We start from the raw sequence: 16,118 nt of genomic DNA on the forward strand, positions 1-16,118 counted from the left end.
TTTGTCGTAACTTGCATATAACTCATTTTAGACTTGGTATATAGCATGGCCATGACATGATCTTTGTTATATATTAAATTGGAATGATTTAAATGAGTTTTCAAAGCTAGAGATTAAATGAATTTAATTTGATTTAAATTCTAGTAAATTGAGTTTTGGTTGTATTACATTTTAGACTTGATATATGGTGTGACCATGACTTAGTGCTTGACATATATTAATTTGAGATCATTTGAACAACTTTTGAAATCTAGAAATTTAATTGATTTAAATTAATTAAATTCTATTTGATGATATCTTGCTCATTTTACACTTTTGATTTGATATATGTAATGAGCATGCTATGTTGTTTAACATATATTAATTAGAGGTTATTTGAATTTGATTTGAAATTTAGAGAATTTAATTATTTTGTTTAATTAAATTCTATCTAGTGGCTCCATGAATTTATTTGTGTTTTAGAAGTTGTTTCTACATTCAAATCATGGACTTGGACTTGGACTTGGACTTGTTGTGTATTCACTTGGTTGTGTTTTGAGCATTGGATAGCATTGTTGTTATATTTATATTCATAAGAATATGTTTTCTTTATGGAATATATTGTTGCCTTGTGCAATGAATTACACACTTTGTAATTGACATTATGTATGCCATTTTAGAATTGAAAGTCTAAGGCATGGATTGTGTGGTTTCAACCTACTTGTGCATGGAAGGTGTTTTCATGCATTATATAAATTATATATAAGTTGTGAACTTATTTGGTTTATTTTTGAGTCTTGGGACATTGTTGTTACAAGTGACATGGCTAAAGTTTGGCTCAAGTGCAGGAGGTATGAGTTCTCCCCAGTTGAGATAGTGCGCACTAGGGTGGTCTTCCCAGTGGGTTAGTGCCCAGAATAACCGTATTGATCTTGGTTTACCTCGAGACGTGATGTCCAAGTCTTCCACTATTGGATTTCGCATTCAATTCCAAGTTGATAATCATGTTTAATTGTGACTTGTGGTTTTGGTTATTGACGATTTTGATGTTGTTAAGTACATCCGAGCTTTATGATTTCAATGAATCATGGTAAATTTTGATGTTGTTAAGTACATCTATGCTAAATTGTTATATTTAGTTGTTTTTGCATTTCAGATTTCAAGTTGATAACTTTGAGAATATATGTCTTGATGCATTGTATTAGAAGTTCTAATTATGTCAAATGGTTATATTTAGTTGTTCTCGTACCTTAGATTTCAAGTTGATAACTTTGAAAATCTATATTTTGTTGCTTTGTATAGCATGCCCTTATGTTATTTGGGATTGCATGCATGATGTGATTTATGCTAGAAATGTTTTAAGGTAGCTTAGGATGCTCCCTGAGTCTAACCTTTGACATAGACGTTAGTTGGCATGACCCTTTTAAATTGTTTCAAGTCAATGTAAAAATCTCTAAAGAAATCGAGTCATACATGCTCATTCTCTACGAGTAAACTTGTTTACTCACCTTGAAGTTACTGGGGGGCTGTTTCAGGTACGAAGACTTGGTTCGTGGTGTTCATCATTGCTTGGATGATTGTAGACTTGAAGGTTTTAACTCTTGTAAAGGTTAGCTTGGAATGCCACTTATAGCCTTATATGTCAAAATGTGTATATTTGATTCCATATATGTAATGTGTACATGAGTACACTCTTTACAATGTATTTAACATGTATAAGGTGAGGCTGGAGGCCAATGACATGTAATTTGTATCCTATGTGATTTTTGACTTCATGGAATATTATGAAAATATTGAAAAATATTGAGTTATTGCTTCACCATGTTTGCATTGGGTGTGGGAATTCTATTTTGATTCTTTCATAGGGTCTCATTAATCATGTATGAATTGTGGCCAAGGGCCAAATGGTATTTTGAAACCATTTCATAATTTTGAATTTCGAGTTTTCATTCCCAGTTCCATTTTTGTCATTTTGGCCGTTGGGGGGTTGGATTTTGCATCGGCGATATTTTTCAGCCGTGGATCATTGTAACACATCCCACTAGGTAAGTTACATTTGTGTGCATGATTGTTTTCAAGAAAAACTTCTTTTTTGGTAAAATGAGCTTCGTATGGACTCATTTCGCATCTTTATTGCATAATCTGATCTAGGGGCATTCTTGACTTGTCACAGTATTTTTATTTTCTTATTTCAACATGGTTGAATAGAAAACATGATTTTAGGGGGGGGTTTCTTCTTCGTGTTTTTCCAGAAAATGTCGTCTTGGTACCGGAAATCGTTCACGAAGTTCAGCTTTCAGTTTTGCATTTAGCAGCTTTTTGGACCCTCATGACCTGATTTCATGGAGGGTCATTTTGGGCATCTTACATTGAGTATTTTTTGATTCCTCCATGTTTTCATGTAGAAAACTCAATTTTGAGGGGGGTTTCTTCTTTGTATTTTTCAAAAAAATGTCATCTTGGTCCTCAAAAATCCAATTTTTGACGAAAAACCCTTGCTGCCAGGTTTTCTTTGCTGAACCTACTGTTTTTGCTTTCTAACCGATTAGAAGGGGTCTCCTAAATGGTTAGATGTGCTTGGGCAGTGTTGTGGTCGTGATTTTTGGCCTCTTAACCGGTTAGGAAGGTGTGGTAACCGGTTAAATGTTCTAGGGTTGGCTCTTTTTGACCTTTTTGCCCCTTTTTCTTCCGTTAGCCATATCTTCTTCATCCGGACTTCAAATCAAGTGAACTTTTTGTGAACTTGATTAATTTTTCGTTGTCTTTCCAATGGTGTGCTTGGTAGCACCTACTTTCATGTTGGAAATGACCATTTTGCTCGTAGGTTCATTCTTGTCCGTTTTTGAAACGCCACTTCCGCATTTATTTCTTTTGGGTTCCGTGACCTCGTTGAGGGTCACATTGGTGTCTTAGAGACGTGTTGTATCTCTAGAGACTATTGTTTCATCTTTTGCTTCCGTATTCTGGATCCAGTTCGGGTCATCACAGGACACACTGGGTTGAAAAATCCAGGGTCGTCACACTTATGACCGTATTGAATAAGCGTTCTTGTTTCAAATACTCTAACGGTTGGGGCTCAATTCTCATTGGACCAAGCTTCTTTCAGCATGTGTGTCTACGGTTACATACTCCCTTCTTATTATTGGGAAATTGATAGGGGTTTTCTATCCTACATGTGGGCTGCGACAAGGCAATCCTCTTTCACCCTATTTATTTATTCTCTATGCTGAAACGCTTTCTTTGGCAATACATCAAGCTCAACAAGCATAGATCCTTATAGGGATTAAAATATGCATGGGCGCGCCATCAATTTCTCACATTTTCTCTGCGGATGATTCCATCGTGTTTTGCTTAACCTTGAAATCAGAAATTCTCTCTTTGCAAAGAATTCTCAAGAATTACGAGTGCACTTTTAGTCAACAAGTGAATTTTGCCAAATCTTCTATTTTCTTTTCAAAAAATACCCCATACCATTTGTGGAGATTTGTAAGTAGTGTTACCCAAGAATTGACTCTGGAGGGGGGGTGAATAGAGTCAATGGCCAATTTTCGCAAATTATAGAAATACAATTTCTAATCAACAATATAACCAATTATGCGATAATCAAGATATGAAAGTAATCAATTTAGCACAATTGTAAAAGAGATAAGAGAAGAGAAATTGCAAACAATAACACGGCGATTTTTGCGAGGTTCGGAAACTCCTACTCCTTGGCTCAAGATCCCTCTTGAGACTTCCCAAATTCCTTAGAGCTTCTCCTTAATGGTGGAGAGCAAACCTTCAATTGAAGCAAGACCTTGCTTCTCTTTCTTGCTAGGAGAACACCCTTCTCCTAGGCTTCCTTTTGGGTCACACCAACCCTTTACAATAACTTGTAATAGAAATGAAGTGTACAATGAATCTCTCAAAGATAGTAGTACAATTTTTAGCTCACAACTAGAGTATGATGAATATAAATGAAGCTCAAACTCTATGAATGAAATGAATGAGAGAAGATGAAATATCTGAAGAAAATAAGCTTATATGAATTCAATAGAATCTCTCAAGTATATAATAGAGCAAAAACTCTATGAAGATTAAAACAAGAGCAAAAACCCTTTTAATCTTTACTGGAATCTCTCAAGATGGAATAAGAGTGAATGAGAGAAATGAAGAGAAGATTGAGAATAAAAGCTCTCTTTGCAATGTAATATAATGTCTCTTAAATGGTGTATATTTTTTGCAGACAAGCCCTCTGTATATATAAAGAAATTCATAGCTCAATATAGTTGTTAAAAGTAGTTGGAGGAATTAAATGCAGAAAAATTGCCGTTAGAATTTCAGATCTCTCAAAGGAGCCGGCTCTTTGTAAAAGTGGAGGAGGCTCCAATATTGAGTAGAGAAGACTCCAATATTGAGTAGAGCAGGCTCCAATATTTGGGAGGCGGCTCTTTCCAAGAAAAAATTGTTCTACGAGCCAATTTAAGCTACTAGAATGAAGAGAGCAGGCTCTACCTTGAGTGGAGGTGGCTCCATCAAAAAAATGGAGCAGGCTCTTTTTTTTTGAATGGAGGCGGCTCCATTTGCCTTGAAAGAACTGGCTCTATTTACATGAAGGCTCTTTAGGATTGGACATAAAAGAGTGTATGACTTCAAATGGACATAACTTAGTCCATGAAACTCCAAATGAGGTGAAATTTAAGTCTAAATTTATTTCCTTGAATTCAGCTTTCTAATCCAACTGGCCTTACTCAAAAATTCCAACCACAGAAGTAGTTATGGCCATTTTAGTGCAACCTGGTCAGAAATTTCACATACCAGAATCATGTATTTTGTGAAGCTCATATCTCAGTCATTTTAAATCCAATTTAGGTGAAATTTGGGTCTAAACTCAAGGGCTCGAAGTCAGCTTTCCAATTCCACTGGCCTTACATAAAAATTCCAACTACACAAATAGTTATAGCATTTTTAGTACAGGCCGGTCTGAAATTTTTCTGGGCTGAAAATTGCTTCTTATAAGATATCTATCTTTCTAGCACCTAGGACTTGGATGAATGGTTCAATTTAGTTCAAGGCCTGTTTCTAAGAGTTTAGGGACATTTGTAGATGATAAATTTCAAGTGCATTGTGTCCTAGAGTCATTTACCAAATTATGACAACAAACGCTTTAAAGATAAAAGATTAATTTTGATGCCTTTTCCTTTACTTTCTAGAGACCAAAAAAAAATATTATGATTAATGCACATGGTCCTAGAATTTATAGCTTAAATAATGAGTTCTTTCAAAGCTTATAAAGCTTGAACTAACTTTTTCTTAGCAAAGACTTCATATCACAATATTTATAAATGAAGTTCCTAGTCTATTGCTAATGGTCATAGGAGCATATGAATGATGTATGATATGCATGGTCCTATAATTTTGAGCTTCAAAATATATTCAAATATACTTTGACATTAAATCTTAAGCTCTCACCATCCTATCTACCATTTTCTTCATTCTTTGACCATGATTGTTTAGGCTGGATGAAGACTTGTTTTGTTTCTTTGAAATGCTCTGTGTGATCTTTGAAGTCCGAGTTTTTATTTGATTTCTTGCAACTTTGATGCTTCCTTGAATCCATTGCTTGAATGTTTGGAATGCTTTGGAATGCTTGGAATGGATCTTCTAGCTCATCATTGAGGATTGAATGTTGATCAACTATATATCACTCAATGAAAATATTAGTACTTAAACATCATTAATGGTTTGTAATCATCAAAACATAAGATTGACCTTTAGATAAAATCCTTAGGCCAACAAGTAGATTGCTTGGTCTTAAGGAGGAAAGAAGGTATGCATGCTAGGAATTTAGGGGTGCCGGCTATCATTGGTAGATCCAAGCGAGATGCTTTTCATTTTATCTCTCAACGGATACAAGAGTATCTAGCCTCTTGGAAGGCAAACACACTTTCGACTAAAGGAAAAGAAATTTTGTGTGCCTTGCCCATTTATGTTATGTCCTCTTTTAAACTTCTATGCACCTTATGTTATGAATTGATGAAACAAATTAGAGGCTTCTGGTGGCGCGCCAAAAATAAGTCTTATTCAATCCATTGGACTAAATGGGATATTTTGTCATGTGGCTGATTTGATCGACACTTAACATAAATCTTGGAAGTTAGATGTTTTACATCAACTTTTTCCACAACACAAAGCTCAACCAATTTCCCGTGTAACTTTCAGTCATCGGGACAAGGAAGATGTTCAAATTTGGGCTCCTGATTTTACAGGGAAGTTTTTTGTAAAATCTGTTTACTATTTGGTTTTTTCTATTTATGATATGTCTAATGTGGTGCATGAGGTTTTTTGTAGGACAAATGCATCTTCTAAGAGTACTATTTTTTCCTGGAATTCGGTGTGGCGATGCCTGATTCTTTCTAAAGTAAAACATTTTCTATGGCGCTGTTGTCATGGTGTTATTCCTATAGGAACGACTCTTATTCATAGAAGCTATTTGGATTTTTCGTTTTGTACCCAATGTGGTTTGGAAGAGGAAGATGTTGCCCATCTAATTTTCAGACGTCCTCACTCATTGCAAGTATGGAAATTATCACCTCCGATTGGATTTTTTTGCTGCAAATTTTTAATATTTTTTGGATGGTTGGTGCTATATTATTAGTCACGCTAAAAATTCACCAGATAAATCTTTTGTTTTGGGTTTGACATCTTTCTATGCTTGGTGTATATGGAAGGCTAGAAACAAGAAAGTGTTTGATGGTAAGGTACGAAAACGGGAGATGGTGGTTAATATGACTGTGAATAGGTTTTGGGAATTTCATGAGGTTAAAAATAAATGTGCAAAGGTAGGGCTAAAAATGAATTATGCTTGTGTCTCAACTTGGATACCTCCGTTGGGGTCGTTAAGTGTAATATTAATGCTAGTTTTATAGTGGATTCTTGGTTTGAGAGGGGGGGGGGGGAGCAATTTTTCGTGACTATAATGGTACCATATATATTTCATGTTGTTGTGTTGCAACATTTTCTTTCTTCTTCGACTTTGGTGGTAGAGGCTTCTTCGTTTCGTCGAGCTATTTTTTGGGCTCATTCTTTTGGTTACCAGAAGGTGTGCTTTGAATTTGATGCTAATTGTTGATGTTTTGGCTAATGGTGCATATTGTCCAGCTGAAATTGCCTAAATCATTTTTTATGTCAAGTGGGAGCTCCAGTCTTTCTCTATGAGTCTCTGCTCTCATGTTTTGTGATCTGGTAATCGGTTTTCTCATACCCTTGCTGCTCTCTCGCGTTCCCAATTGGCATCGGATTGGGTGCTTGAGTTTGTTCCTCCCCGGATTGTTGATCTTGCTGTGCGGGATGTTGAGGTTGTTCATCTTTAGTTTGCTCTGGTTTTTCTTCTCTATTTTTTTCTTTGTTTTCTTTTTGTTTTGTTGTTGCCAGGGGAAAAAAAAAAGATCCTAAAGAACATAAGAAAAGAACTAGTGAATAAGTATGGTATTGATAATGGAAAATTAATTAAATGTATTTAGTAGAAAAACTAATTTTGAAAACTGTTTTCCAATTGACATTACCAAATATATTTATGATTTTTTGTTCTCTCATAATTGTTTTGTAATTTCCCTAACCAAGTGGTTTTCATTATCAAAAAATTGAAAACTGGTCTCTATTCTTATTCTCAAAAAACTATTCTTGAAAACTAAAAACAATATAGAATAGATCCAAGTAGGCCTTAGGATTCGGTAAAGTCAAACACTTGGAGATTTGGGGAGCCTTGAATGTAATCCCATGCTTGAATTAGAATATGAAAAAAAGTAAGATGAGTGCAGTGACATGTTTCTATGATAAAAGCCTTCCCAAAATAGAAGAGCTTCTTTTGGTGCTTTTGTTGTTGACATTCATTGCCTCGGGAATGACCATACTTTGCTTGTCAAATAAACAACAGTCTTAGCCTTGATTCAGTTTGTTGGTCACGTAGAGGTGTTATTGCCACTTAAAGGAACAAAAACATTCTTAATGACCTTCATTCTTTTTTGGTCCTGGCAATGGTTGGAGGGGTTGGTAGGTTAGATGTTAGAGGAGAAAATGGGAGGATGGATGGCCCAAACTCTGACACTCACACCATACCGTGAGGCTTGCCCACCACCTAGGCAACAAGGCACATCCCTTAATGACCTTTATGGTGACAACATTTTTGGTCATTGTAATACTGATGTTATTGCCAATGTTCTCGAATCCTCGAGCAAATTGAACCTTCTTCAAGGCCATTGATGCAAAAGGGATAAAATGTTGCAAACACTGTTAGGGATATAGGATGAGAGGCAGATGTAACGTCCCAGATTTTTTTGGATTTTTTCAAAATTTTATTTTTATTTATTTTTTGTGCATTGTTTTGCATGCCACGCTAGTCCCGAGAGCCATTTAGGTCATTTTATTGAGCAGAGAATTCTAGGAGATATTTTTAATTATTTTAATCCATTTTAAGGTAACAGGATTACTTTTATAGTTTTTCAGAAATCAAGACGATTTTCGAATTCGGGAACTCCTCCCGGTTGTACCATTTTGCCTTGGGGGCGTTATAGGCCTTTCACATGTATATACATATGCGTGTATATATAATTTTATTAGGAAGATACTTTGTGGGACGTAGAGGGTATGAATTAGTTAAGTGAGGGGAAAGATGGTAATCTAGTCTAATATCTTAAACAACTATTGAGTGACACTTGGCACATTGTGGGCTAAAGCTTCAAAGTTGACCAAGCCATCATCTTCTTCCCCTCATTCTTGGCTGCAGCATTCTCCCTCTCTTTACATTTCATTTTCTCTCTTTATATCTATCTATATACAGATTTGTCTCCTATGTTTCAAGCCATGAATTGAAGGGTTTAGAGTAAGAATTTGATTAAGCCATAGAAGGGAGCTTCATTCTACTCGACGAGGGCAATATTTTGAGACCGGTCTTGCTAGGGTTTGGTGGAGCTAAAAAATTAGAGATTTCTTAAGGCCTTGTTTGGCTAGCTTCCTTAAGGTAGGGGTTGTCCTAATGCCTTATACTTTGTCTCTCTTTGAGTATATTACTTGCTCTATTGAAAAATCTATGTTTTAGATGCTTGATTTTGGATTGTTTCTAGACAAATGATAGAAGTTTAATGCTATGTTCTAAACATGTTGTGTGTGATGAATGAGTGCATTTCCATGCTTTATGAATGTTGCTAACATGATCTAAATGATGTAATTATGTAAAAACCATGCTTGTTGTTGAATGAAGTAGAAATGCTATGATTATAATGAGTTGCTATAAATGAAATGCTTGTAGCTAAATTATTCAAAATGCAATGTTATAACTTTTACGTTGAGGATGCCATGCAAATTCTATCATTTCCGCACTTAGATGATATTGAGATTATATTGATGAGAAATGATGCATTTACATTGCATGGTGGGAAGGGAAATGAAAAAGGCATTTGAAAAGGAAGTTTTTTTATAAATGAAAAGTTTTTTTTTTTTTTAAAAAAAGAAACCAGATTTCGCGAGTTCGGTGCTAACTTGACCTAAAGGGAGTGCGGTCCAATGTAGGACGTGAAAAAGTTGATACTAACCCCAAATAGTTGCCGAATTTAGAACCATGGATAGTTATCAATCTCGTATTGGTCCGTTAGCATTTTTCCTTAAATGTGAGTTTAGGGTCGTTGGAGATCAAGTTTAGGGCCAGTAGAGACCAAGATTGGGGTCGGTCAAGATCAAGGTTAGGAATCATGGGGCATAGTATTGCATTATATGCATTTTGTATTGAAATGTCAATTTGCCATTGTTAAGATTGATTTATAAATTGAATGTTAAGAAATCCCCAAGTATGACCCTGGTTCCCTCTTATCCCATTATGTGTTGTGTGGTTCAAGGGAGTCTAAAGTTAACGAATTAGGCAACTTTTACTGAGCCTCCGTTCTCACCTCTTCTTTTAACATTTTTTAGGTTACGACAAGGACTTGGATGATGATGGACTTCACAAGCGTAGTTTATGTCGCTAGAATTATCTTTTGTAAGCTTTTGTAACCAATGTTATATTTACAAAGTTTGGGCATAAACACATATAATTTTTGTAATCCTTTTTAAGAGAATGTAAATTTATTATATTGGCAGTGTAAATTATTGATTTGTGATTATTATAAGCATGAAAGATTTTTCAAGAAAGATTACCTTTTGTTTGATAATGGAATTTCAATTGAAATTGGGCGTTTTCATCAAATGACCCATGTCTTCAAGTATGCGACGTTATCCCCACTTTTCACAAGTTTTGGAACCGGTTTAAATTATTTTCAATGTCGCAAGTGAGCTAAAAAGGGATGTCAAGTGCCAAAGGCACTTAAAAAGAACCAAAAACACAATCCTTGGCAAACCGGTCGACGCAAGGGACTTCACGTCGACTGATTTCCATGAACCGGTAGACGTGTAGGCATTTCACGTCAACCGGTTCTATAGCTCCCCTTCTTCTTCTTCTTTTACTTTGTTGTCCAATATTGGCCTTTCCAATGATACTAAGGTGTACCACAAAGCCTAACGAGGTGTACAAATTACATTTTAACCATGGAAATGATCGTGTTGCCCCTCGATGACCTTGGGTTCGGTTAAGGACACGGATAATGATTAGGAACCCCAGGTCGTTACAGTAGAGATGTCCTACCAGGCATGCCAAAAAATTATAAACATAATTTCGTGTTTGAAAATCCATGAACCAAAATGTAGAACAAATATTCAATTTTATTAATTTAAGAAAGTATTACAATTCTCTATTGTCCATTATTGTGAAGTAAAAAAATTCTCTCTAATTCGGGCAGTGTTTGGGGTAGTTTTCAAACTCAAAAAGTCCTTTAACTAAAAAGGCCGTACATGAATTACTTCATCACAATGGATTTAGAATAGAAAAGTTATTTAGTGAATGCCACTTTTTAAAGTTATGTAATGTTTAAGATTTTCACCATTTTCTATTTTCTGGAATTTTTTAGTTTTTTGAAGGTATTTTTATACTTTCTTGTTTTGCGTACTAGACACCATGGGGTGTGCCGGATGTATTTGAAAGTTAGTTGGGATATTTCCTTGAGTCCAGAACTCATGAAAATATATCAGTTGCTATTTCGGCATTTTTTTTTGTTTTTTGGGTCATGAGGTCCCACGTGGGACTTGTTATCAGTTTATTTGAGTACGAGAATTTTATTTAGGTTCATTACACTACACGCATATTTATTTGATGCTTATGTACATAATTATATGTTTAAATGTGTGGTGGTATTATGTTTGTTGTATATATATATAAGTTTATGTTAATAAAGATTTTTATAAAAGAAAAAAATTGTGGGACCCACATGAGTATTACACTTTATCAAATGACCATGGGTCATTACTAACCCATATCCTGTTCTTCTATTTCCACGAAATTCTCTCCCCTCTCAATTCTTTGTTTTTTTCTTTTCTTTTCTGTACATTTAAGATTAAATTTCTCTCAAACTATTGAGAATCTGATTTTACCACTTAAGGCAAATTTGATAAGCTTGTTGAGGCCTTAATTTTGATCAGAGCTGATTTCAATTTGGAGCATCCTTGGATTTCGAGATTTTGGGGTTCTTGGGCTGATTTGGGGCTTCTTGGGTTCTTGGTGTCCATTTGAGGTAGGGGTACCTCTAATGTTTCAAGTTTTGTCTTTTGATTGAGCAAATTCCATCTCTACTTATTATATTTTCAGAATTTTAAACTTTGATAGAAAATTGTTGTTTTATGTATAAGCTCAAGTATCAAAGCATGACTTATTTTAAATTTTTTTACAAAGACATGTATGAATTGGTATATGGAAATTGTGTTGATGTCTATGTGATAGTTTAATATTAGTGTGTGTATAATTTTATGATGGGCATGCCCGTAGACAATTCTTGTAAATGCCTTTCTGGGAACAATGATGTGATGGATTTCCTCCTTGTATTAAAATTTCAAAGCATGCCACGATCTTGATTAATTGCTATAGAATGCCTTGATTAAGTTCTTTGAAATGTGAATGCTATGTACATGTATTAAGGTTATATAGTTGAGATGGATGTTTAGAGGACGTAACATGGTGCATTGCATGACATGGCAAGAAAGTGGGTTTAAAAAGGTTTTGAAAAGAAAAGTTTTGCAAAAGAAAAGTTTTATTTGAAATGGAAAGATTTTTTTTTATTTATTTAAAATGAACCGAATTTCGCGAGTCTGGGACTAGCTTGACCTAGAGGGTGCGCGGCCCGGTGTAGGGCGTGAAAAAGTTAATACTAGGCCCTTTAACAATTGCCGGATTTGGAACTGAGAATAGTTATCAATCTTGCCTCGATAAAGTCAGTTAGCGTATTTTTTTACAAAAAGTGTGGGTTGGGTCGGTATAGACCAGATTTGGGACGGGTACATTACATTTCATATCATGCACATCAATTGTGGAATTGTGTTAAGTATTGTGATTGTTGCCTATTGAGTTGAAAATGTTGTATGCCCCATTGTATGACCCCAATTCCTTTTATATTCCTTTACATATTGCGTGACTCAAGGGAGTCCAAAACTAATGCCTTAGGCGACTTTTAATGAGCTTTATGCTCACCCTATTATTTTTTTTTAACATTTTTCAGAACGTGGGAAAGAATTGGCAAATGACGTTTCACTATAGGCCTATTTGGATTAGAAGATCATTTTGCTATTTTTGTATCTAAGTCCCACTATTTTTGTAAAACCTTAGTTTTTTGTATTCGGTATAGAGACTTATGAACTCTTTTTATTGTAATTTTGTTTTATGGACTGTAAGTTGATGTAACTGGAGTAAAATTCTAGTATGTGAGTGTAGGACTATGTATAAGACAGGTATTTTCTATGTTTTGGATGAATGGGATGATGACAATAAACTCTTTTGAGGATGGTGTCGATGTTGTAGATTTTGGATTAAGGTTTATTATTTACATCTTGTGTTGGAGTATGTTAGTTTAGTTTTGAAGGCCGAAGTGAGGCCATTGCATTTCATATGCACTAAGAAGGTTGTAGAAGGACTCTTTTTTACAGAGGTCATGCCGAATTTTTGAGTCGTTACAAGTTACATGGCATAGAGAAACAATTTCATTCGTACTGGTTGCCATTGTTGAGTATTAGCTCTTGCAAGATAAATTAAAAGAGACAAATTATAAGTAGTGGTGATGTTTTGAGAAGTAAAAGCTCAATCAAATTTTTGTTCGTATACATAAGAGATAACAAGATTGTGATAGTCTTCTACTTTCAATAGGATTTGGTTAATCTCCTTCAACACTCCTATCTCAAAGAAATATCTTTCGAGTTTAGTAAAAACATGTGAGTTTCTATATAAGTGAAGCACATCCAATAACACTTAAGTTAAAAAAAATTAAGAACGTAGTATATGCATCAGGAGGCAGCAATATTACTAGGATTGACATCGACAACAAATAAATACCCTTGATTTCAATTAAAATATTGAGAATCCTGATTTCATTTTTTTTCTTTTTTAGAACACGTGTATCAACCCTACAACACACACACCATTCAAGTTAGAAGTGCGATTTGAAAGTGAGACCTCAAAGACTTACCTCCTGAATATCTGTCAACGCCACTATGCCCCTGTGGTGAATCCTGATTTCATTTACAACTCCAAGATCGTGATTCATAAATTGGTCACGCCCTTCTCGCATATCATAATCATCCAATTTTGAAATTGTTTATTTAAGTATCTGCCTTCCAGTAAGGGATGAGATTTCAATGTATTGAGAGAGTAATTTCTCATAGATTTCTCTCCTTAGGGGAAGACAAAATTGTAATTAACATCGCATTTGAGGTTAATATGGGCAGCATAAATAAATCAACTAATGCGGTCAATTTTGTTAAGAAGATTTTAATCCCTTAAACTTGATCCTACTCGAAAAGCCAATCTGAAAGCGAGTTTTTTGATCTGGGATGCTCGTTTAAGATCAGAGGCAGAGATGTCCCGGAGACATATGCCCCAAAAATTTTAATTAACCAAAATTTGGAACAAATATTTAATTTATTAATTTAAGAAAATAGTCCAATTTTCTATTGTCCATTACTGTAGAATAAAAAATTTCTCTCTAATTCAATCTATGTAAGCGTTTGGTGCCAGCACTTCAAAAGTTTGATAACTTTGTAAAATATTAGAGATTAAAGAAAGTTTAAATGAATTTCTAATCAAAATTAATGAAAACTTGCATGCTCACTACTCATTATTATTTCAATCTTATAAAAAGAGGAGACAAAGATTTCAACACTTTTTAATTTCTTTTGGTAGGTCCCAATGTGTTGAAATGACCTGTAGATGTCAAACACTAGTGTGTTTTCAAGAAGGAAAAAGAAAAACACTAGTTTGTCTAATTTGAAACACACTTAACAATTGTTCAAAATTGTTGAAAGCATAACGGTGTACTTAATTATCACTCTTTATTTAGAAATAAAATTTGTATTATTTGAATAAGTAAGAGAGAAAAGAAAGAAAATGATAAAATATCTTTATAACTCATTTGTTTCTTACTCTTTGAAATCAAATGAAAATCAATTCGAATATTATTCTGCAAATCCTCCAAATCTTGGATTAAATGGAAATCAATAAGAATTTTTTTTTTTTGCAAATCCTCTACGTCTTGTGTTCTTTCCCTTTAAAATAAGGATCAAATTGTAATTAAAAATTGTTACTTAAAATTAGCGACTTTCTTAGAAATAAGTTTCAAAAGCAAGTTTTTCGAGCTTTGCTTGACCAGACTTTTTGGGACTTTGATGTTTGTTGGAATTCCTTTTATCTTAGTTAACCAAACACTCATAATTTTTTGAAAAGGATTTCATAGGCTTGGAAACCCATATGAAGCCATCAAAAACTCAGCCAAACAGACTCAAAATATAAAAAAAATGAAAGAAAAGTATAGTAATAATTTGCATTCAAATTTGGATCGATAGGAGGGAAAAGAGAAGTTAGTATTCTTGTTTAAATAAGTTGGAGAAAAAATGAATAGGGCTTTATAAGCTTGGAAGCCCGTTTGAAGCCATCAGAAAACTCAGCCAAACAAACTCAAAATATTAAAAAATAAAAGGAAAGAATTGTAATAATTTACATTTAAATTTGGGTCGGTAGGAGAGAAAAGAAATGTTAGTTTTCTTGCTTAAATAAGATGGAAAGAAAAAAATAATAATAATAACAATCGAATTACTATCCTACCTTTTATTTGTAATTTTAAAGACTAATTTTAACATTAGAAAACTATCCCTAAGGACCTTGTTTGGTGTCTGTTCCCATTTGTGGTGTAGTGTTCCCGGGCCGCTACAGTAGCCTATTTTGAGTCTACAACATGTTTGGCTCACATTATTTTATTCTTAACAGTACCAGAACACTTTCAAAACAAATTCACTATTTGGCCCAAAAGTTGGAACAAGATTTTGGTATTCTATATTGTTCTAGCCCAATATTTATTGTAGCTAAACAGGCCCTAATCTCGTTCATCCATCCCATTTTTCACAACCACCTCCCACCCTGACGACGACGAAGACGACTGCTGCTTGCGCTTCCACCGACGCTTCTTCCTTCAGCTCTTCCGCCGGCAGTACTACTACTTGTTTGTTGATCTTTTTCCCCAGCTCCACCGTCATCACCCAATTCGAGTCGGAGAATTCCCCGGCTCGCTTCTACCATACTCCGATGTGGGAGCTCTGTGTGTCCAGCCTTAGCCAGGTGAGAGATGATGATGGATTTTTACCACACTTGTGGAGCTTTGCGCTGAGGATGTTTGAAAGAGCGGTCTTAGATGATGATGGGAAATTTGTTTTAGGACAAATCATTTCAGCCTCCCAAACGCCTCCATTTCTACTGCAAATCCATTTTTAGGGCAAATCATTTCAGCCTCCCAATTGCCCTAGTCTCTCTCTCTCTACAACTGCAAACTACAAAATCTACAAGAGTCAGAACTTGCCCTCCATCTGTATTCCCGTTCTCAACTCTGAACTTGCCCCCTCTCTCTCTCTCTCTACAACTACAAACTACAAGAATTTACAAGAATCGTTGTTCGCAAGCTTCAGCCGCTCTCTCAACTCTCAAGCTTGCCCCTTCTTTCTCTGCAACTGCTAACTTGTATGTATGGGTTTTGTTTTAATTTTTTTTC

General features: G+C 34.9%; 1 protein-coding gene across 1 annotated transcript in view; it reads right to left on the reverse strand.

Annotated features, from left to right (window-relative positions):
* LOC132273618 (uncharacterized) overlaps positions 1-15,652 on the reverse strand; it is a 32,817-nt gene extending 17,165 nt beyond the window's left edge. Inside the window, exon 1 of the mRNA XM_059774603.1 lies at positions 15,486-15,652. Coding sequence (XP_059630586.1) covers positions 15,486-15,652 — 167 coding nt within the window. The remainder of the gene's footprint in view (positions 1-15,485) is intronic.
* Between the last annotated feature and the right edge of the window lie 466 nt (positions 15,653-16,118).

This window comes from Cornus florida, unplaced genomic scaffold (genome assembly GCF_030987335.1).
Source record: "Cornus florida cultivar Cherokee Brave unplaced genomic scaffold, ASM3098733v1 CherokeeBrave_3.0.0_Hap2_Chr01, whole genome shotgun sequence".
NCBI lineage: Eukaryota > Viridiplantae > Streptophyta > Magnoliopsida > Cornales > Cornaceae > Cornus > Cornus florida.